Here is a 23,331-nt window from a genome sequence, read left to right as displayed (position 1 = left end):
GTCTGAGAAAATGTGAAACGTGCATGTGAATACAGTACTGGTATATTTTGCACTTTCAAATACTATATTTATTTTTCTCTTCTGGGATGAACAGTCTGATATATTAATCTACAGTAAGGCTTAACATTACATTTTTCGGCATAATATTTCTCTTTTCATCTAAAAACCAAAACATACAAAAAGAACTGTAGCACCATATGTTATTAATAATATTCATATTGTTCCCAAAAATAGGGGGTAGGTACAATACTGGACATCAGTTTTGCTTCTTTTCTTTTTTTTAAGAACGGGGATTCCATGAAACAATTTACTTACATTTTATATTTAACAACAACAAAGAAATCATTCCTTATATTATATGTTCTCAATCACAACATAGGTTGTATGAGCACACTTTCATAGAGATTGCTACAGATTGTAGCAAATTGTTTGCTTACTGGCATTGTGCCAACTTTTGGAATACCCCAGATAAATCATATAGCCTAGGGAGTATCCTGATAGATTTGTGAAATACACCAACAAGCTAACACAATCTAGAAATTGATTGAATATTTAACAAAGCAAGATTTCCCAACACCTTTGATAACAATTTCAAAAATCAGCAGCAATTAATATGACAACCATAGTCGCTTCATTGGAATATCAAATCCATTTTTTAAACAAAATATTACAGCCCATTCTACAGTAACAACAAAAATAGATAGACACAGGTTAAGGACATAGAGATGACAGGAATTTACAACACAGCAATCACGTTCTATACTTTTTACCCAAGTTCCATTATCAGAAGTACGTTTGTGCTCCTTGGCATGTGCCAAAATGATGCATTTTTGTCATTTGCCAGTTTCATTCTCTCAGAAAAAAAATAAAATAATAATAAAAAATCCTAGTGCAGATTGAATCATAGAAAAACTAAAAATCTATGCTGAAACCATCATGATAAATATTACATGAACGTAGAATAACTGTTGTTATTGTGCGGATTGGAAAATCAAGGTGGCACCATTGAGAGTTGAGTTCTGCTGTAAACTGTGTTGAGGTGCTAGTTCCCGAGCATTGTGAGTCTGCAAGTTTTTGGAAGCAGGGATCTCTCAGTCAACCGGAAGGCCATGCTCTTAGAAAGCCACAAGGTGGAGCTGTGCAGTCCACAGATAATGATAGCACCTTGTAGATGTATTTATTCAGCACCAGGTTATAAACAAAAAAGTAAAAGGAGGGAGAAAATGCACCGTTGTATCATCTGAGCATACTGCTCCAAATGGTCATGACACAAAGTTTCAGACTTTAACCAAGTCAAACACCACAATGGCCTGCTGCTTCACATTAACGCAGAAATCTGAGGGGCCATTGTGCAGTAGAGAGCACTTACATGCTAAATGTCGAGGGTCACCTCACATGAGTTCTAAAGGCATGCTGGGAGGTGGCGTGAAAACCAGGAAATGAGGTAATTCAAGAGTGAATCAGTGATTGGGCCTGTTTCAAATATATCATTCCATTGTAAGAAGATGCAACATAACTGATATTTTTGCGCATTTTGTCATCATCGACTTCTTCCATGTTTTTTTTCTTTTCTTTTTTCTCCCACCCCCCTCCCCCTCCCCAACTGCAGGCATTATTCATTTGGCTAGAAGATGTATTGTTCACATGACAAACGACACAGAAAGTTTTACGTCTTGGCACTACAAATCATTCATCTTTGCAAGACAGAAGATGTAAAGGCATAGACAAAAGTACATAACAATCATAGACCAAATTGTTCAGTATCGTCGTGGCTGTCATCTATCATGACTATCAATCAAACAATCCAAACCCCTTGGTTTTAGCTTGCTTCAAACATAAGAAGGATGTGGAAGCCTACAGAAGACGCTCAGTATTGCCTTACTTCCTTCTCTTCTTGAGGAACCAGTATGGGTTTCACACGACAATACCCATCACTTGGTCCTCTCACATTCTGCAATTAGCTCCAACGTTGTAACTCAAAACAGTGCGGTCCTTTCGATGGTTTGGAAAACTTGGATGAAACCTTTGAGACTAAGTAGCATCTTTGATCGAGGTCTACGCTGAATTTGTGATAGAATCTAGAACTTGGCTTGATCTGGGTTGGGGAGAACAGACAAGGGATAACGTCGTTTGGTGCGGTCATCTTGGTTAGTGTGCTGGCGCATGAAACAAGCAAAGAAAGACATGGACATGGTTGTTTGTGGACCTGGCTGCCGTGGCTGGATGGAAGCACCCAAAGGAACAAGGCACAACAAGGAGTGCGAAGGAAACGCTCGCTGTTCAAACGCTCTTGCTGTGTGTTGTGGCTATTGAGGGATGTGGAGCTGGGCAGGTAACGTGACGGAAGGAATTCTCTGTAGAGGATTTGCTTGTGACCTTGTGTATGGCATAACGTCTGGCAGGCTGAATACTATACTGTACAGTATAGGAAACAGCTGCCACTCACTCTCTTGTGTAGCTTAGCTTGAAAATCTTATCTTGAGAAAACAGGAGTACTTATGGGGGGGGGGGTCCTCTCCTTATCTGGCTTCTGTTATTGGATATATGGCAAAAATGATGACTGTACTGTAGAAATGTGTAAAATATATGCCATAAAATTGGTGGACAAATCAAGTGACGTGGTCAAGACCCAGACTTACACCTAGACGTTTTGTAGACTTAGTTCAGTTGAAATCGGCGGAATTAAAATGAGAGTTATGCAACGCAGGAATGCTCTATGCTATGTGACATTAAGCACCACTCGATGAAATGCAATAGAGTAGTAGAACATGATCTTGCTTGTGACGCCAATATAAATACACGCTATATAATACACGCTATATACAGTAATACCGTAGTGGCACACAAAAAAAGAATGAATCACAGTGTATCTGCACCTGATTTTGACACGTGTCCATGTCTGAGAAAGATCAGTGGTATTCAGAAAGGATGCACCCAATGCCAGGCAGCCAACTACCACAAAAAACCTGCCCCCCCTCCCCCCCCCCCAAATAATGACATGTAAGAATGAGTCATCTCTCACAGGGAAAGAACATGTGCAAACTATCATTTAGTGGTGCTATCCCAGCCGACTGGAGTGGTCCAGGATGCAATGTGGTGAGGACTAAATGGAGACCCTTGAGGACATGCCTGGGGATGTGAACTGCATTGAGACACCCCTGAGTCAGCTGGTTCAGTGGTCTTATTTGTTGGTCCTGAGGAACCCCTGTATTGGCTGTTTACTTTAGCTTAACTTTTTTTGTTTAGTTTGACAATACTATTAATTAATTGTTCATTCATTCGTTGACTAACTACGAACATGGCTGTTCATTCACTACGACAGAGAGGAACTACTCTGAGTGCTATGGTAAACAAGGAACAAGTTGGTTGTTTTGCATACGCATGTATCTCTGTACAGATGGTGTGTTTGGATGTTATGCTCCACTCAAGCTGACCCAACAGTTCTCAATGACTCAGGGCTGAACATCGCTTCGCGGGACCCTGGATGTTGAAGCTCTTAGCTATGGCAGTGTACCTCATTGCATGTTCTCATATCAGGCTCTCCACTTGTTCAGCCTCAACCCCCGCCGTTTGTTCAGTTACCAGAGAGTGCGTGTTTCACGGGGATGTCCCAAAGCCCGCCACGGGCGAGAGACGGGTGAGAGGGCGGAGCAGCAACCAGGGCTGGAGCGGAACAATCGGCGAGAGAACAGATAGCTGTGAGAGAGGGCAGAGGAGGCACACAGACAAGCACAGACCAAAGTAAAACACACACACACACACACACACACACACACACCGACATGCAAACATACTTAGATCCCCAACCAATATACGGTAGGCCGTACAGTACATGCTGACATGTAAACGCACGTCTTCCTCACACAAGCGCACAAAGAGAAACACGCATAACTCCACTCGTGCCCTTTCGCAGAATCTGTCCTCATGTTCGTTTCCAACCCTGGCAAAGACCCCCTCACCCCTTTAGCCTGGCCCCACGTGGCGTCTGCTTTTTTACAGTACGATGTTAGCAGGCACATGGCGCCGCAGCTAAGCGGAGAGCCAGGGAGCCAGGAAAAGGAACCTCCATGTTGTGGTGGGCTGTTGGGCATCCCTTGTTGGGTGCATTTTGTATTAATGCCTCACACTAAAGTCATGCCAAACACTACAATGTAAAAAACACACATTACTGTATATATTCAGATGAATCATCGAGGAAAGAGATAAAATCGAAGTATGAAATGCATTCATTTTTCTCATGACTTATTCAGTAGCCCTCTCTGGAATTTTTAGTCAAGCTCCTTTGACATTGAAGGCATCCCCCGCACCTATGGGTGAATACAGTGGTCAACCTCATGGGCATCTGTGGGCATAGCGCCCCGCAGATTCAGTTGGGAGATATACTGTACTGTGTAATTGCTGCACGGCAGGCCTACAGATGGTGAGCCGTTTGCATTGCCTTTATCTACTGGCCCGAAGGGGGCAAAGAAATAGGGCAGACAGTCCTGTTATTAGACATTTGGCTTTGTTTAAACTGCACGAGCACGTGTGTTATTGGACATGTGATTTGGCTTTGTTTACACTGCACAAGCATATGTGCCAGAACAGTCGCCCTGTGCACCTATTATGTAAGAGCCTCTTTGAGGGTACACTGATTTGGAGAAGTATACCTTTAACACTGCAATATGTTTTGTGATGTAAAAAAAAGTACGTTCTGGCAAAATATAGTTATGTCAATGAGTATAAATGTGGGACACGAATATGCACTGAAGTATAATAGCATATTAATATCTTCTCAGATTTGTCATGTCCCCCCCCCCCCCCCCCAACAAGAAGTTATGACAAGTCTTTGCACCCAATAAGCATATAGTATAATCAACCTAAAACCTTCATCCAAAAGAAAGAGGAACAGGGCGGGTGAGATAGGGAACTTTCTAGGATTCAGAAGGGAATGGTGGAGGACTTCTTAAAGGCCGTCTTTGCACTCGACAAAACAATTGTGCAAGTGTGTTCGCTTCAACACGCAATGTACTCTCCTCCTCCTCCTAACTAAACTCATACAATCTTTAAAAAAGCTATTTGGAATGTTTTGCTATGATTTCTTATTTGATAATTCACCCCCCCACCCCCAAACCCCCTCAAAGTGGTAACTTATAAAGCTTTGTGCTCTTTTCCACTCTATTCTACTTTCCATTTGCTTGTTTATTTGGGATGGAAAGACAGATAGAATAGTGTTTTGTCACCTCAAGAGGTTACTTCTCTGTTCCCAATATTTTGTGCTGTCACATCTAAGGGTAGTCGAAATGACCAAATAAGGCATGCGATTAGAGCTTACCACCAGCAGAGGGCAGTCTGCATTGTAAAAATCGAATATAGGGTGGAACTGATTGAAGGTCAGTGTGCTTCTTTTTCATCCAGACATGATACGATTACGATTTAGGATTCTCAACAGAAATAGTACAGCTAGAATACACTTGAGCCACGTGATGTAAGAGCCATTTCTAATCATCTCTGATTACGTTCATTTTTGTCATTATCCTCATGTAGTAATTTCAGTGCTTTGTCAGTCGTGGCCTAAGGACTTGGTAAACAGTATCATACATTTCAGTGATTTACATAAGGAATGGCAGTAAATGTTGGGATGTGCAAAGACCTGCCACCTCTGGGACCCCCCTCCATCATTCCCGTCAGGCTTTGCGCCAGTCCCATGTCACAGGGACATAGAGTATGCCCTTCACAAGTATTCACAGGTTGAATCACCAAGACAGTATATAATGCATTAAACACATTTCATAATGAAACATCCATACCTTATCTACACACTCACACAGAACCCTCCTCTCTTCATAGAGGAGTTTATTAGACTTTTGTATATGTCACATATATGTTCATAATTTTTCTCTGTACTGTTTTTCCCCAAAAATAAAGCCTGACCGTGTGTTTATAGACTTGTCTTGACAGGTTTTCGGTTGACAAAACACACGTCTCCTGCAGGAAAATTGAATGGTCGTGACGGAGGGAGAGAACGGAGTGTCAGGTGGAAAGAGATATCCAGAAAGTAAGAAGAGAGGAATGACAGGGAGAGAAAAGGTGTGTATCTTTGTGTGTGTAAGAGTGGGTTGAGAAACCTGTGGGAGAGAATGCCTTCAGAGGGACGACTCGTACTGCAGGAGTTCATAAAGAAGCGGACCGTCCCTATACCTGATGCCCACCGCGTTAGGGCTAATGTACTGCAGCACATTTATGGTCCTACGCAGGCGCCGATCCACAAAGTGTGCATCCCAGGCTGGGTAGCGCTTTCTGGGCATGTCTATCTTGATGAGGGGCCCCTCAGGCCGGACGGGCCTGCCGGCCACGTCCACGGGCTCTGTGGACCTCACCTGGAAAACGGGAAGGCAGGTGTCCGTGGGTGTTTCGTCTGACTCCACGTATTCCCCCGCCAGGCCCCGCGTGGGCGTGGCCTGGGAGCCACGAGGGCCCGGTGTGGGGGCCATGGGCTCGGCCTCGGGGGGTAGCGGAAGGCCCCACAGCAGCTCAGCACAGCAGGAGCTGGCCAGCACTCTCAGCCGGGGGCCCATGGGGTGCAGCACCCCGTAATAAAGAACCATACAGGCCACACCTGAGGCAAAGCACAGGAAGACGCCGCAGAGGGCAGAGGAGGCATAGGCGTCAGTGGTGGCCGGGTCGCGATAGGCATACCAAAGGGTGCTGAGGATGGCGTTCTCTAGCAGTACCACCGTGTAATAGGCCACCATTCGGTACCGCGTCCGACCCGCGCGCACGTTGAACCAGCAGAAGACGTAGACCACGCCGACCACCATGTTGAACAGCACCTCCTCCCACTTGGACATGCAGAAGTCGGTGCCGCCATGGATGACCCAGAAAGCCATGGCGCACCAGTGGAGCACCACAAAAATGCCAAAGTAGATGTGGAAAACGGAGGCAAATAGGGCAAAGGAGAGCACCCGCGAGGAGATGGTAAAGAGGCGCCAAAAGAGATGCACCAGAGCGCCTCGGTAACTCATGCTCTTCTCGTCGTCACGTGAGTCACGCAGGAGTTTATGGTAAGAGGCTAGCACCCAGGCCAGGGACAGGAGGGAGGACATGGCAGAGACACCTACAGATAGAGAGAGAGTAGAAGAGAAGAGAAGAGAGAAAGAGTTTAAGTATAGCACGTTAAAGAGTTTATGGAGAGCAAAAATAATATTGATAGACGGTGGAAGAAAAGATCTAATTTAACTTAAAAAATAACGCATGTAATCATAACTATGACCAAGGTTTTGCCTAATTCTGCTTTTGCATCAGTCTCAGTAAGAGTCTTTGACATCTTATCGGCACTGTCCTCCTTACTGTTAATTAATGGGACTAGAGGCTTGTAGTCTGTGATTAGCCTGAATCCATCTATGTCCACCAGATACCCTGTCTGTCATGCCCCGACTCCCGCAAAGCAGGGATTTATATTGTACGTGGTTTCTGTCTCCGTTCATCTCCTGGCACAGTATGTGAGGGGTTTCTAGCTCTTTCTATGTGGTTGTAGTAGTAAGGACACCTCTGTTTCCATAGCTGCTGGCATCCAGTGACACAGCTCTCTCTCTCTCTCTCTCTCTCAGGGTCATAGTGTACCAGGACAGATGATGTGGCCAGTGCTCCTTCCAGCGTTTGTAATGGCTGTTGCTGTGGCTGGTCCCATGCCCACACATCATGTCTTTCCTCTCAGCAGGTCATACAGACCCACTGATGACAGTTCTGCTGTGTACTTGCCCATGTAGCTTATCATCCCAAGGGCTCGTTGGCGCTTGTGCACATTAGTAGCCTCCTGTCGGCCGCTGATAGCCTGTACCTTGACTGGGTCGCTGCTCATTCTTCGTGCGTCAACAATGTGGCCCGGGCAGGTACTGCAGCTCCGACTGCCTGAACACACACTTGATCAACATGGTCCGCAGGCTACTATCTAACGCTAGCTTTGATCTGACAAAGCCATCTTTGGTTTGGTTGGAGTACTTAGACGGTCTTTAGGTTTGTGACAGTTACGACTGATTCTGCACTTGACGTATGTCCTATATGTAGAATGATAGACCCTTTTCACGGGGGTCATTTTGTGTCGAAAAGGCAGAATAAACACAGGTGCAAGCAAAACACAAATGAGCGAGGGTTTCCAACTTACAATCATAGAAGTTGGAAACCCTCATTAATGCTTTGCTTGCACCTGTGTTTACCCTGCTTTTTCGACACAAAATGGCCCCCGTGAGAAGGTCTATTGTCACAGCACTACCCGCTGACCACCGTTACTTACACATGTTCTCCGAGTGACCTCTTTTCCTGCATCTTCTGCATTCTGACTGAGCATTTGGCTGGATCCCTGTGCTTACTTTCGCCTCATCTTCCACACTCGTTGCTCACAGAGTCCTCACACTTCCTTTCGCCACATCGGTCATTGGTCATCTCTTGCTCGTTGTCGCTCATTGCCAGTGGGACACCTCTTACATGCTGCTTGGTCCTCCTGAAGGGCTTATCTGCTGAGCAAGGTCCTCTGCTTGCCGCACCACCTGCACAGCCGTCTCCAGGGTAAGCCTAGGCCAGTCATCAGCTGCGGTATCCTATCCTCGAGAGCTCCGTCTCTCAGATTCCCCCTCCCAGCCTGTCCCTGGTGTATTCATTTTTTCTTTCTCCAAAGTCACATTTCTCACTCAACTCATTGCACGAGTACATTCTAATATAAGAATCTTCTGTATCTTTTCTGCCTTTGTTATGCACTGGTAGAAATACACAGATGATGTTTTTCTTTGGTACAAAGTATTAATTTAACTTACTTACTGTAACACTGTGTAATATAGTCATTTTCGTCTTCTTCCTCCCCAAAGTTGAAGGACTTCCAAATATTTTCTGCTTCGTTGCCCCTGGCATATGTAAGTGTGTACCATGAACTTCACCCACTTTCTCATTATCTCCGCCAGGCGAATGCCATCAGCCTGGATATTATTGGAAATTTGGGAATGTACAATTGCTGTACTTGGGCTTGATACCATAAGTTGTTATTAATTTATATTCACAAGTAAAACAGGTGGCGAGCTTGAAACTAGCATGAACACAGCTACTTTCTACTTTACCTGAAGGATGACTAATTGATTTGCCAAATTAAAATGTGTGGGTGTGTATCAAATAACTATTAGTGAAACATCATTGATATGCATCAATAGCCTCTCTCACCCCTGAATTATAGTGTGATCTTGACTTGGCTGGCAGTCCACAGTAATCACATGTATCTCAGTCAAAGCAAATTATCACATTCTTGAAGAGCGTTGTCATGATCATACTCAAGTGGGTTATTCAGACACAGCAGTCTCCAATTGGTACACCAATTTGGTTTTCTTATGAAATGTATGGTAGGAGAGACAGCAGATATGTCAATGCAGTAACCTGCAGAATGAAAAATGACGGAGCATTATCTATAGAGCAGCAGCATAGTGCCCCTCAGCAAATGTATTGGTGGTATTTCTATAGACACCCAGATAGCGAAGGGTATCACTTGTGATCATGGAATTTCCTTCCCCAGGGAAACATATTGCATGGGGAAATTGGAATTGTAAAGTAGGTTTCAATACGAGGGGTGATGAATGTTGGAGATTTTAAGATATTGGTTGACAATATTGCACATACAGATACAAAAAAAAGTGTCATGTGAAAATTGATTAATTTGGTAGGTATAATATACGGAAGCATCTTGACATCCAAAGTTGACAACACCAACAAAGACAAATGTATGTTAAAAAATAAAAAATACAGAGATGTGGGTTGACCTTAAATACATTAAAAGCAAAAAAAACAAAACAGACTGAAGTGGTCCCAGTATAGAGCCTGAGGGAACTCCTTACACTGCAGCCGCTCAGCCCTGTTGCTCTGGATCATGATGCAGAGCTGCAGCACCAGCTGAGGGGCACTTTCTAAGAAGGTCTCTAGCAGCCGCAGCATGTTGACATCGGCATATTCATACATCATAGCCCAGTAAAAACGCCGCTGGTTCTCCTTCTGCCGGTGACTTTGTATGCCAAGGTACATGGTGCGTATGTACCTGAAAAGAGAGAAAGGATGGATAGTTAGACATAGCATAGCATAAATGACCTTCTGTTGTCTTATATTACGTGCCCTTTTCTGTAATAGATCTCTGATAAAGAAGGCATGAGAGCACTTTGAGACATCATGCGTCTATGCAGACATGTCTGTGGCTAGCAAAGCACATGATTACATTTGGACACTAGGGGGCATACTTAGCTACAGCCTTTAATGTACAGTAAAAATGCATACTTCTGCATTCCTGAGGAGTTTATCATTGTTTCATCATTATTGAGTTGATCATTGTACATGTTTTATGTATGTAAGTATGTACGTATGTATGTCTGTCTGACTGTGTGTTTGTATGTATGAATAACTACATTTTTTTTTTTGGATAACTATATAGTTACATTATTGAATACTATGTATGGGATAGTGTATATATGACAACAATTATTGTCATATATATACATAATTGTTATGTATTACTATATGACTAGTGTTTTATGTATGTATGTGTATGTGTGTATGTATGTACATATACATATATATATATATATATATATATATATATATATATATATATATATATATATATATATATATATATATATATATATATATATGTAGGCTATATATATATATGTGGATATTTCTATAGTATGTGTTGTTATACAAGTATAAATATAATAATTTAGTATTGTGGAAAAGGGGTGGGAGTTAATAAGTTATACTTCTTCTCACTCCTTTTCGAATATGTCTACATTTGTTACCCCTTCATCTTTATTTCATAATACTATTTCAATCGACTTGTTAACGTGTGTAATTTTGAAGGCCCCGTATATTGTCTCCGTTTTGTTTACATACATATTCGAAATAAACATGACAAACAAATTGTGTTCTGAATGAGTTGAAGGGAATGTATCATATGCATTGAATAATTTGTCTAATGATGAATAGAGTATTATGAAAGTTGACTTTAACATCTTTGGAATGTGATTAAAAGATTTTACAACCTTATATGACACTGAGGTTGTGATTGTTGAAATTGTTATATACAGTAGTAGAGTGCATACAGCAAGGCAATAGTGCGCCATATGACCATATTATCAGCTGCTGGAATGGCTACGGTCATGATGGGTTTTGATGAGGAAATCACTGTGGTGAAGCCACAGAGAGGCTAGGCAGTGTAGCTAGTGGCAGGCAGCTAATTGAATCAAGCTCCGGTTGCAATCAAAGGCCTACCACTGTGTTTGAAAAGGACAAGACACTGAGGCTGATTCTGTGCTGCTGAGCCAAACGTAATATGCAGCTCAGGGCTGTGATATGGCCAATTAAGATCCGAATCTTTAGGTTTGGGTTTGTTGCGAAATGCAATGCCGCAATTCAAGCTGCCAATTACCGTGTGTAAAAGGCGGAAAAGACACGCAATTCTGACGAAGCACCGGACTGGAGCGTCACTCTACACACGTGTGTAGAGTGCACAGTGAAAATTCCCAGTGAAAATATGAATCTGAATAAGGAAAGAAAAACCAGTGAGCAGAACGAGCGAGTGCAATAGTTTGGTGGAACCATGGTGGTGGGGCTTTCATCCTCTCCTACCAAGCACCGTAGCTTCTCCAACACATTGTTAACCCAAATCTGGCTGTAGAGAAAACAATCATTGAAACCATGGTGACAGTTAGTGGCTTTATCGCTCCCTTAACAGTGAGTTCAGGCGTTGCATATTGGGTGGTCGCTGCAGGGTCTATCTGTCGGAGCTGACGGAGTGGCCAGATAAATCTTCCACTTGATGTGAAGGCAGTCAAGCGAGGACAATAGCGCAGCGAGGACAGAAATAGCCTAGACAGTAGCACTCCCCAAAACAAATTGAGAGGCCATGGATCTAAATTCAGGCCTTAAAAGCGTGACATTCTTTGCAGGATAACCAGCAAAACCAGACACAGTGCTTACAGTATACTGTATGTGGTCTTAGATACATTGAGGTGTTTGGAATGGGAAGAGGGATTGTTGTCTCGCGTGCAGTGCAGTGTAAGGATCAAGGTCAAGTGGGGTCCCCCTGCTTTTGGTTACTGTTTTGGCAAAGATTTAGTAAGGACTAAACCAGTTTGTATTCCCTTACAATTATTAACAACTCTTTAGACTTTAACCCAGTTAAATGTGGCAAAACATGGAACAACACGGAATTTAAATTGATACAAAACATGATGATTCAAATTGATACAAAACTTGATGATCAGATGATCTATTTGCATTCTGTGGAATGGAAACTGGGGGGGGGGGCGTCTGGGGGGTCAGCCATGTTTATTGTCTATTTTGGATAGCCACTTCTAAGCACAAAATAGGAAGCTACATATAGGGGGGTCCACCCGCTATGCCGACCACCCGCAATGCCGACCTTAGGCGTGGGGGTGGGAGAGGTTAGGTTTTGGGTTAGGGTCTGGGGGAGGTTAGGTTTGGCGTGGGGGCTGGGAGAGGTTAGGTTTTGGGTTAGGGTCTGGGGGAGGTTAGGTTTAGGCATGGGGGGAGGTTAGGTTTGGCGTGGGGGCTGGGAGAGGTTAGCTCCACCGACACGCTGCACGCCGCCTCGCTCAGCTGGTTCTGCTTGTGGGCTATCGGCATTGCGACCTGTCGGCACTGCGGCCTGTCGGCACATAGACGCGGCACCCATATAGGCTATAGTGGATCTGTCTGCTACCAAAAGGGGAACATATGCCACCCCTCCCTCCCTCCCTCCCTCCCTCCCTCCCTCCCTCTTTGTTCTGACAAAGCTGGCAACTCTCTGTGTGGTCCAGTCAGTCAGTCAGTCAGTCAGTCAGTCAGTCAGTCAGTCAGTCAGTCAGTCAGTCAGTCAATTAGCTAACCCGAAAAGACTTTCCAGAATTTCCCAAAAGGAGTGAAGGAGTAATGAGATGAGATGAGATGATGTTTCACACTGACTGTGGGCCAGAACCCTCAACAGCACACATCAAGTGGAGCTGGAAAGTGACAGCATGCATTCGCAGACACTCGCTATGCAAATTAAGCAAACGTTAGAAGTTGTCTTTTAGTGCACGGCAGGAGACATGCAAGGAATGCTGATGTGAACATCTAGTCGATGGCTGACGTACTGTCAATGTGCAGCAAAATAATGTCACACAGATTCACATATTAAGTCATGGAAGGTGCACTTATATTTGGGAAATAGGCATTATGTTATGCTTAATGGTATCCCAGAGGACACATTTAGAAGTAGCCACAGAAAGGAAGTGAAGCCCTAGCCCTAGCATTGTTAGCCATACTCTTCTCACTGAGCAGGCCAGGAGGGATCTAAACACAAGTGTGTGGGTAAAGGTCTGGCACCTCGAGGAACATTAGGCAGAAGGGGACGGCAGTCTTTCTCGGGATACTGGGCAGGGGGGGGACACTAAACAGGGGGGACACTGGGCAGGGGGGGCACTGGGCAGGGGGCACACTGGGCAGGGGGGGCACTGGGCAGGGGGCACACTGGGCAGGGGGGGCACTGGGCAGGGGGCACACTGGGCAGGGGGGCACTGGGCAGGGGGGCACTGGGCAGGGGGCACACTGGGCAGGGGGCACACTGGGCAGGGGGGGCACACTGGGCAGGGGGCACACTGGGCAGGGGGGCACTGGGCAGGGGGCACACTGGGCAGGGGGCACACTGGGCAGGGGGGCACTGGGCAGGGGGCACACTGGGCAGGGGGACACTGGGCAGGGGGGGCACTGGGCAGGGGGGACACTGGGCAGGGGGACACTGGGCAGGGGGGGACACTGGGCAGGGGGGACACTGGGCAGGGGGGACACTGGGCAGGGGGCACACTGGGCAGGGGGACACTGGGCAGGGGGACACTGGGCAGGGGGACAAGAAAAGGGGAAAATGGACAAAAGCTTTGTGGGATCAATAGCTCTGGGCTGTAAGAGGCAGCATTCTATCCAGAGGTAAAGTGTGGCATTCTGTGACATTTCCAGTTCGACTGGTAAATGTCACATGGAACAAGTCAACCCCCTCCCTCACTAATGGCATGCCACAGAGACCTACACAGACCCTCCGTCTCCATCTCTGTCCCCCTATGTCCATTAGTCTGGCTGTTATGTCTCACTGGTCCCCAGTACAGGACATCTGTCACAAACAGTATTCTTCAGTCCTCAGTAGCCGTCTTGCTTAGAGACATATCAAATGTTATTGTCGTGGATGGGATACAGTAACATGGTATGGATATCTGGTTTGATATTTCAGCAACACTTGCTAAGTGTGCAATGGCAAGTATTTTTGTGTGTGTGTGTTGATAAATAATACACATTATCATACGTTTTGAGCTGGTATTATGTAATCACTGACACTTCAGTCTTGGCATTCAGGCATACATGAATGAGAGTTATTCACACCCGCCCCTCTCCTGTCTGCTACTGTTTGCTACTTCATATTCCCTTGCTTTCAGCAAAAAAAAAAAAAAACGTGTACAGTTAAACACTTTGGGTTTCACGGCTGTCAGGAAAATGTGAACTCACTCCATCACTTGGCCAACACACACACATCATTATAGCCCATGATGCCTTCACAAGAATCTCTGGTGATGCACACTGTTAACACTCCCACTGAGCCGCTTCAGATGTAGTCACACAAACCACTCCCTCAAAATATACACGCGCACACAATACAGTACACACACACACACACACACACACACACACACACACACACACACACACACACACACACACACACACACACACACACACACACACACAATACAGTACACACACACACACACACACACACACGCATCGTCAGCGTTATACTGTAGGTAAGAGGGGATTTCCCTTCTATTCCAGACACATGTCAGATAGCTACCATGGATGGATCTCTCTCTCTCTCTCTCTCTCTCTCTCTCTCGCTCTCTCTCTCTCTCTCTCTCCCTCTCTCTCTCTCTCTCTCTCTCTTTCTCTGTCTCTCTCATCACTCAGTCTGTGGTCCAGCCTGTGATGCTCTCCTCTCCCCTGTCCTTTTAGCACCCATAGCTCCTCTACATGGCTCCTCATGCATTATTTGTGGCAAGATCATAGCGATCGCTCACGGCTCGTTAAGCAGCGCACGCATGGCCCAACAGCCCGACGCTGTACCGTGTTCCAAGCCCGGCCGTCTGCCATTGCTGGAGACCATTTAACCCCCAACCCCCCCCCCCCCATCCCCCCCCCCCCAACACACACACACACACACACGCACACACACACACACACACACACACACACATACACGCACACACACACACACACACACACACACACACACACACACACACACACGCACACGCACACACACACAGACAAACAGACACACACACACACACACACACACACACACACACACACACACACAGAGACACATACACACACACACACACAGAATCAGTGTGGGAGACTGGCTGCCTGGCCATGTTGTTTCTCCATCCCCTCCAAAGTCACTGACCGATGAGTCATCCGGCCACCCTTGCACTAATCCCTTGAGTGGGTGGTCGGTAAGACCGGCAAACACACACACACACACACACACACACACACACACGGCACACACACACACACACACACACACACACACACACACACACATGGCACACACACACACACACACACACACACACACACACACACACACACACGCACACATGGCACACACACACACACACACACACACACACACACACACACACACACACACACACACACACACACACACACACACACACACACGGCACACACACACACACACACAGCACACACACACACACACACACACACACACACACGCACACACACACACAGCTAAGTTGAACAGCATCTATATCATCTAAGCTTTCTAAGGCAAGCTTGTGGGAGGGGCTTGGGTGCCCAGACTGCATTCAGGACCTGATCATAACCTGCTTCATAATAGGATCAGAAATAGCAGCACAGCAGCAGCCAGGCTGACTCTGAGGCTAGCATGAAGCAGACCTCCCACACTCCCAGTAGCAGGTGGAATAAGGCGGAACACTAAGCATGGGGGACACATAACATACGCAAGGCCTGAGGCTTTTTGGAAAAGGTGCATGTGTGCGCGGCGCGTCGTGTGTGTGTGTGTGTGTGTGTGTGTGTGTGTGTGTAAGGTAGAGAGATGTGATGCCAGCTGCGATGAGTCACACCCTGACTCACTCACAGGACTTTAGGGGCCACACATGGCCTAACACTTGAGGTTTAGCTCTGTGTCCCTCTATCCGTGTCTCTCTCTCTCTCCTCTCACATGAAGCAGCACTCACAACTCTCCCTATACCATCCCACCTGCCTGCTGAGAAGGAATATGATTTCTGTTTGGGCTTCTCCTTTTTCTTTTGCGAAGCAGCGGTTTGTTTTGTTTGTTTGTTTGTTTGTTTTTCAAAGGAAGTGGTGAAGGAGCTTGTGGTGGGGAGGAGGTGGGGTTGGGGGGACTAGCAGACTGCTTGCCTATTCATAGCCTCAGAAGTCACAAACTCTCTTCATCTGTTTCACCTGTGCCGTTTTCCTTCAGTCTTACCATCTTCTCTTCTCCCTCCTTATTACCACATTTCGATTAGAACAGCAGCTAAGAATTCTGCTCTCAACGAATGGAATTTCACCTAAAATCTCATAAAAGTAAATATTCACAAATCACATTTGATAATATATTTTATTATACGCTAAATTGATGCATAATGGACCTGGGCGCTCTGGCCAGACGCTCTCTCAGGCTTAGATTTGCCCTTCTTACACTCCTCTACGGCCTTCCTGTGTAACTGATCATATCTAATTGAATGGGGGCTCGCTGCTCGCTGTGGGTCCAGCGCTTTTCCAACTCTAAATCCTCGGCTCTCTTATCTTTCTGCTCTTCCATTTTTCGTATTGCAAAAATGATGAAAAGTGCCACATGAGATCTATTTATTATTCAATATCCTTCCCCTCTCACTCTGCCCAGGCCTCTGCGTGCCCAAACCCGCGCTCCAACCACTTCACCCACTTTGAGGCGGGCTTCTTCAGTCTCTGCGAGATTAAAGCCCTCTCTGCTTTAGTCCAAATCAGCCGCGTTTGCAGCAGCAATCACAGGAAATGATTTGTCAATTAGGGACGTACAGAAAACAGACATTTTCTCCTTTTGATGCTCCTCTATAATCAAGTGCGAGCTTTCACACACAGGCCCTGCAGCCCGTGACTAATTGATCTCCTCTCACTGTAGCTTGTAATTAATATAGCATGGATTCTGGATTGCTTTTCACTGCACACACATACATATTGTATGTGCGCACGCACGTTCAGTGTTGGCTCTCTTAACAAAGTATGACAGGGAAAGATTAGAGCTCTCCTCCCCCGAGCCGCCCGCAAACTGCCTATTACATCAATGGGGGATGGCAGCAGTGAGAGGACAAAATTTTTCACAGGGAGGTCAAACTGCAGGGTCCCCCCCCCCCCCCCCCACACACACACACACACACACACACACACCCCGCCCCCGGAGCTGCTATGGACTCAGTCTTGCTCAAGGACACTTCAGCAGGGCGGATGCTTGCTGCCTGCTGTCACGGTGGGGGGGGGGGGGGGGGGGGGGGGGCTCTCCCAAATGCCACATTGCCGCCCTTTATTCTTTTATATCAAATGTCTCTTGTACTCTAGGTCTGAGAGACCTTAACGAAAAATCAAATTGCGATTGGACTGCACTTTGATTTTTGTGTGATTCTATCTTTATTTTTGTCTTTTGACTATTGATGTGACCGCTACGCTGCATGAGTCAAATTCTTCGTACTGAATCTGGTGAAAAAAGTGAGAAAAAAAAAATCCGCCCACGGCACTACAGCGATATTTTACGTTTTTAGGCCTTCACACTCACAGAGCCAATTTGTGACATCATCAGCATCCCTTCCCTGCTTCCCACTGATGATGCCATCAGTGATGTCACTCGAGCAATTGTGATATCAGTGATGATGTCATCAGTGATGTCACTCAAGGAATTGTGATGTCATCAGTGAGTGATGTCATCAGTGATGATGTCCTCAGTGATGTCACTCAAGCAAGTTCGCTGCTGAGTTTCTCTGCTTTGTTCAGCTCAACAGTCCCAAACATACCTGAGGCCTTTTGACTGAAGGCCTGGTATGACCAGGAGGGCTACGCTCTAAGCATCCAATCCCTGACAGAGACGAGGTTAGCAGGCCGGGCAGCGGGGCAAGGGTCAACTGGAAAACACTGAGCAATGTTAAGGATGATGTCATAATCACTGATGGATGACGTGGCATGAGTTGACATGTTTGGTCACAACAACAAAAAGCATTGTCTCAAGATTCTCCACATAGAGATACTGTGTGTGTGTGTGTGTGTGTGTGTGTGTGTGTGTGTGTGTGTGTGTGTGTGTGTGTGTGTGTGTGTGTGTGTGTGTGTGTCAATGTACTGTACATGATTCATGGACCCAATAAATTAGCCGCAGCACTAAAACACATTGTTTAGAAATCCATTTTGGACGCCCCTCTGCAATTTGGATTTTTTCATATTTCAGATTCTTCTATAAGTGTCCTCTATATGTACACGCTTTTATGCTAGAGAAATAGATATGGGGCATATGGGTGTTTTAGATACATTTGAACTCACGGTATCGAGAGCAAAGATTTCCCCAGAAACTCTTTGTAGCTCAACCGTCTAATCTCCTTCAGCTGTCTTAACACTCATTCAAATATCTCTTTATCCTCCTCATGGCGACAGACAGCCCTGGATGAAAATCTGGCTGAGCAGAGAGCCCCGAGCCCCCACAGGTGAGGTGAGTCAGACAGACAGACACTGGCATGCAAACACAGAGCGCTGTGTGGTGAGCGCTGCCTCTGGGCCATTCCAGCAGAGACCAGGTTGACGTGATGCATGCTGAGAGCGACGCGGAGCGGCAAGGCGAGATGAGGGATGCTGCATCAACTCTGCTCCGCCCTGTCAGTTCCTCCGGTGTGTACTAGTCAACTATCCCTGACATCTTGACTAAATATTATCACTGTAATTAGAACACTTCATAAATGTGCAGCATTTTATGCGGCTGGCTCCAAAAAGTGATGGACCCCCCCCCCCCATCCCTCCCCCAAAGGCCACCGATAATAAGTTGTAATCTACAGCATTGGAATTGGGGAGCTACGCGAATGATCCCTAAGCACTATAATATATAGCTTTTAGCGGTTTGGTGCTGCTGCAATGGGAATCTGTGAGAAATAATTGATTTAATTTCAAGTGAATTCAGCTCACTTGCTGGTTTATCAGAATCGCTTTCTTCATGTGGCGGCGTCAAAACGCGTCCCCCCCCCCCCCCTCTTCTCATATCTCTGCACAACACTGCACCCCCCCCCCAGCATGTAGAGTAGCTCTCTCTCTCTCTCTCTCTCTCTCTCTCTCTCTCTCTCTCTGCACAGCCAGAGTCATTTGTCACCATTAGCAACGGTCCTCAGGTACCCCAACCCCATTGAGCTGCGATCATGTGACTGAGCTCACATTAAGATGGGAGAAGAGGAGAGGAGGGAGGAGGAGACGATACCAAGATAATGGTGGGAGGAGGAGACATCGAGAGAGATGGATGGGAGAAGAGAGGGGTCAGGAGAGGTGAGGAGATGGGGGGAGGGAGGGGGAGGGGGGGAGGAGGCGTCCATGCGTCACGTGATCAAGCCTCTCCGCCTTCAGATGGACAGCAGCCAGAGATGCGGCTGAGATCAGTTGGGGTCACTTGGCAATAATGGACTGGAGGCTGATAAGGATAAGGAGATGCAGATAGCATATCAGTGCTAAAGTGAAGAGCTGTTTCCCCTGCCTTTTAGATATGGAATCCTATTGAACACATTAGCTGGGTATTAGCAGCTATCAACAGCAATGAGGCTTCGCTATCCAATATCCACAACTAGCATTATCAAATAAAGGTGCAGGGCAAATTAAATTAGTGATTTTATTCAACAATTTCATTGACAATACTGTACATACAGTAATGCTGTTCTGAGTAGAGGTAACGTTATCTATGTATTTTACACAGAGATTCAAAGCTCATAGGCGTCACACACCACATGCACAACATAGTGACACTAACCTAGGGCCAATATAGTATAGACCTTATTCGATTGACGTCACTCACGTACGGGCACGCCCACCGCCGCCATATTGTTGACATAGCGCTGCAGCTTTAAGTGACAACCTATGTGAGAGCAGCGTTTATATAGGAAGCTAGCCGCCGTTAGCGTTACCTGTATCGTTCCAATTGTGTTCGGATGGTGACCTGCGTTAGGCATGGCTGTAGTAATGACAGCAATAAAGTCCCCGTGGTTTGTTTCTATCTCTACCGTCCACAGACGTGAAGGGAGCGAGACGGAGGATACGTCGGCACACAGGAGATGTGTGGATAGTTGGGAGAGAGACAGGTGAAACTTTCTGACAGCTCCTCACAGCAAAGTCTGTTCACCTCGTTTTTTCTTTTGTTTATTATTACAGGCATTAACGGCAGCATACAAACAACAACTCTGTTTTTTTTTATTGCTGTCATCACTATCGCTATTTTGTAACGGAACAGAAACAACAATAAGGCCGTTACTATAGTTGTCAGCTGCAGGACGGTATGTCAACAATATGGCGCTGTCCGGGGTTAGCGAATAAGGTCTGTATTTGGAGAAGAATGCTGTAGGAACAGAATGTCTGTTCCCCAAACGCCCGCTTACAACATTCTTTTTAATTTCCGATCTCATCCAGCTGTAGTGTGGTGGGTGCTTTTTGTCTTTCTCTGTAATGGAGTTATTGATGTCATTGATTAACCAGATACCTCTCTGCTGCTCACTTAATGTGCCACGACCAGGTCTGACAAAGAATCAAGCACTAAAATATAGATTTAAAATACAAACTGTACGGTAACACGGCGACTTTGGAGTTGGGGATGCACCGATTTATCGGCCGTATATCGGTATCGGCCGATATATTGGCCTTGTTGACTGCAATCAGCCATAGGCAAAAAAAAGATGCCGCTCACCGATTGCAGTGGCCGATCAGTTGGGTCACATAAGTTGTTTGTTTCATAATTACATGACAGTATGATTGAATTTGTGCTCATTCAAAGAGAGTGCGATGAAGGGCTCAAAAGACTTTAAAACAGGTCAGTTATTTGTTTATAATGAAGATTTATTTGTTTCCCTGTCAAAAAATGCGTAGAAAATCATATCGGTATTGGCTAACGGCCAAATTGTTATTTTAAACATCGGTATCGGTATCGGCACAGAATTTTGCAATCGGTGCATCCCTAAGTTGAACCATACATGTCATGATCTCAGCTCTCTCTTGGAGAAAACATAATTTACCTGACAACCAAACTACCCCTAGATGATATCCTGGTCAGCAGTGAGGAGGGTCAGGCCTACTACTCTATACAGCTAGCCTGATATTCAGACTGAATCGTCAGCCCGTAAACTCATTTCCTCTTCTAGTCTGAGACTGCAGTCACTTCAGAGGATTTCTATGAGGGGGCGGGCTTCGGCCTTCCCTCTACTTTGGCTACTAAATTTGGCAGTTGTAAAACAATTATAACAATGAGCAACGGATTGTCAAAACAAATTTGACCATTGATGAAAAACGTGACTTGGACATAACAAGCAAGCTATGAATCGATCTATCGACATCCCCCAGCTATCAACAGCTCCGCTAGGCCTTGGGCGGGTGGCCGAGCAGGGCTTCACTTACCGCGGCCGCCGTGACGTCACTCCCCGCCCAGACAGATAAAGCTCCAGCAGGCAGCGATCTCTCGCACGCAAGACTGACTGACAACAGCGTTAGCCAATCAGCGCCCGTGATTGGATTTTCAACCGGAGAAAAATCTTTTGACATCACATGACGATGCCAGACCGAGAACAGCCAAATCCACAACTGCGGAGTGGGCGTGGCTTCGAAGGTCTGACTGGAGCCAGGCTACTATACAGCTATAGCACACTTGAATCAGGCCAGGGCAGGGCCGTAACCAGGGTTAAGGTAACCATGGGCCAGGGCTAACTGTGTACAAATGGCACCCCTGCATGTTTGCTCGCTAGCCAAGAAGAAGAGTGGTCCAGCTTGGCAACGACAGCTCCACCGGTGCCAAGGGCAGCTTCTGTCCACCGATGAGCTGCGTAAGGCTGATGCATAAACATGTCGCGGCGCTGTGGCCTATATATTCAGCAGCTATCCATCCTGTTCGCTCGAAAGTCTCTTGGGGGACGTGGCGATATCTTTCCGATTTTTTTTTTTTTGAAGGGTTGAATGTCATACGTGGCGATATTTCTGAATCACTTCCTTTTTAAATTATACATCGCAGATGGTTACACGCGGGCTCTTCATCTCAAATGTACAGTGGAATTTCTACCCGAGGCACACATGCATGAAACATATTCCACTTCCCAATCTCCTCTGTCAGGGAGATGAATATGTGCTCAAGATGTATGTGCTGTATGCGCTTTGGCTTTGAGAGAGAGAGGCAGAGCTTTGAGCGCAAAACGCCACGGCATCAACACACAACAGCAATGTGCCTGTCAGTCAGCGATGTGGCAAACTTAACCCCACAAGGTTGAATTCTCTCACACTGACAAGCAGTATTAGTTGTGACTGCAGAGTTGAGAGGAGACGCTGGGCTGAGTCCTAAAAATACACACAGACTGCAGTTAACACAGCCAACATGAGCGTGATCACAGCTAACATTAGCGTCATCATCACAGCTAACATTAGCGTTATCACAGCAATTGCAATATGTTACTCTGTGGCTCTCCGTCTCCCGAAAGGAGAGAAACAATTTGACTGTACAGTCTGAACTGAAGTCTCCCTTCTCTGCTCTCTCTCTCTCTCATCCATCTCTCCTCTCTCTCTCTCTCCCTCTGTCTGTCTCTCTCCTCTCCTCTCGTCTGTCTCCTCTCTCTGTCTCTCTCTCCCTCTCTCTGTCTGTCTGTCTCTCTCCTCCTCTCTCGTCTCTCTCTCCCTCTCTCTGTCTGTCTCTCTCCCTCTCTCTGTCTGTCTCTCTCCCTCTCTCTGTCTGTCCTCTCTCTCTCTGTCTCTCTCTCCCTCTCTCTGTCTGTCTGTCTCTCTCCCATCCTCTCTCTGTCTGTCTCCCTCCCTCTCTCTGTCTGTCTGTCTCTCTCTCCCTATCTCTCTCTGTCTCTCTCCCTCCTCTCTGTCTGTCTGTCTGTCTCTCTCCCTCTCTCTGTCTCTCTCCTCTCCCTCTCTCTGTCTCTCTCCCTCCCTCTCTCTGTGTCTCTCTCTCTCCCTCTCTCTGTCTCTCTCCCTCCCTCTCCCTCTCTCTGTCTCTCTCCC

The 23,331-nt window shown here is 46.1% G+C and overlaps 1 protein-coding gene across 1 annotated transcript in view; it reads right to left on the bottom strand.

Moving 5' to 3' along the window:
* Positions 1-6,125: 6,125 nt before the first annotated feature.
* Positions 6,126-23,331, bottom strand: part of xkr6b (XK, Kell blood group complex subunit-related family, member 6b) — a gene marked incomplete at both ends in the record, with an annotated part of 50,037 nt that continues 32,831 nt past the window's right edge. The window contains 2 exons of the mRNA XM_083643781.1: positions 6,126-7,096; positions 9,852-10,048. Of these exons, the coding sequence (XP_083499907.1) occupies positions 6,126-7,096; positions 9,852-10,048 (1,168 nt within the window). The remainder of the gene's footprint in view (positions 7,097-9,851; positions 10,049-23,331) is intronic.

This window comes from Poromitra crassiceps, assembly GCF_964638095.1.
Source record: "Poromitra crassiceps genome assembly, chromosome: 9".
NCBI lineage: Eukaryota > Metazoa > Chordata > Actinopteri > Beryciformes > Melamphaidae > Poromitra > Poromitra crassiceps.
Note: the sequence above shows the minus strand (reverse complement) of the source record. Positions and strands in the feature narration are given on the sequence as shown.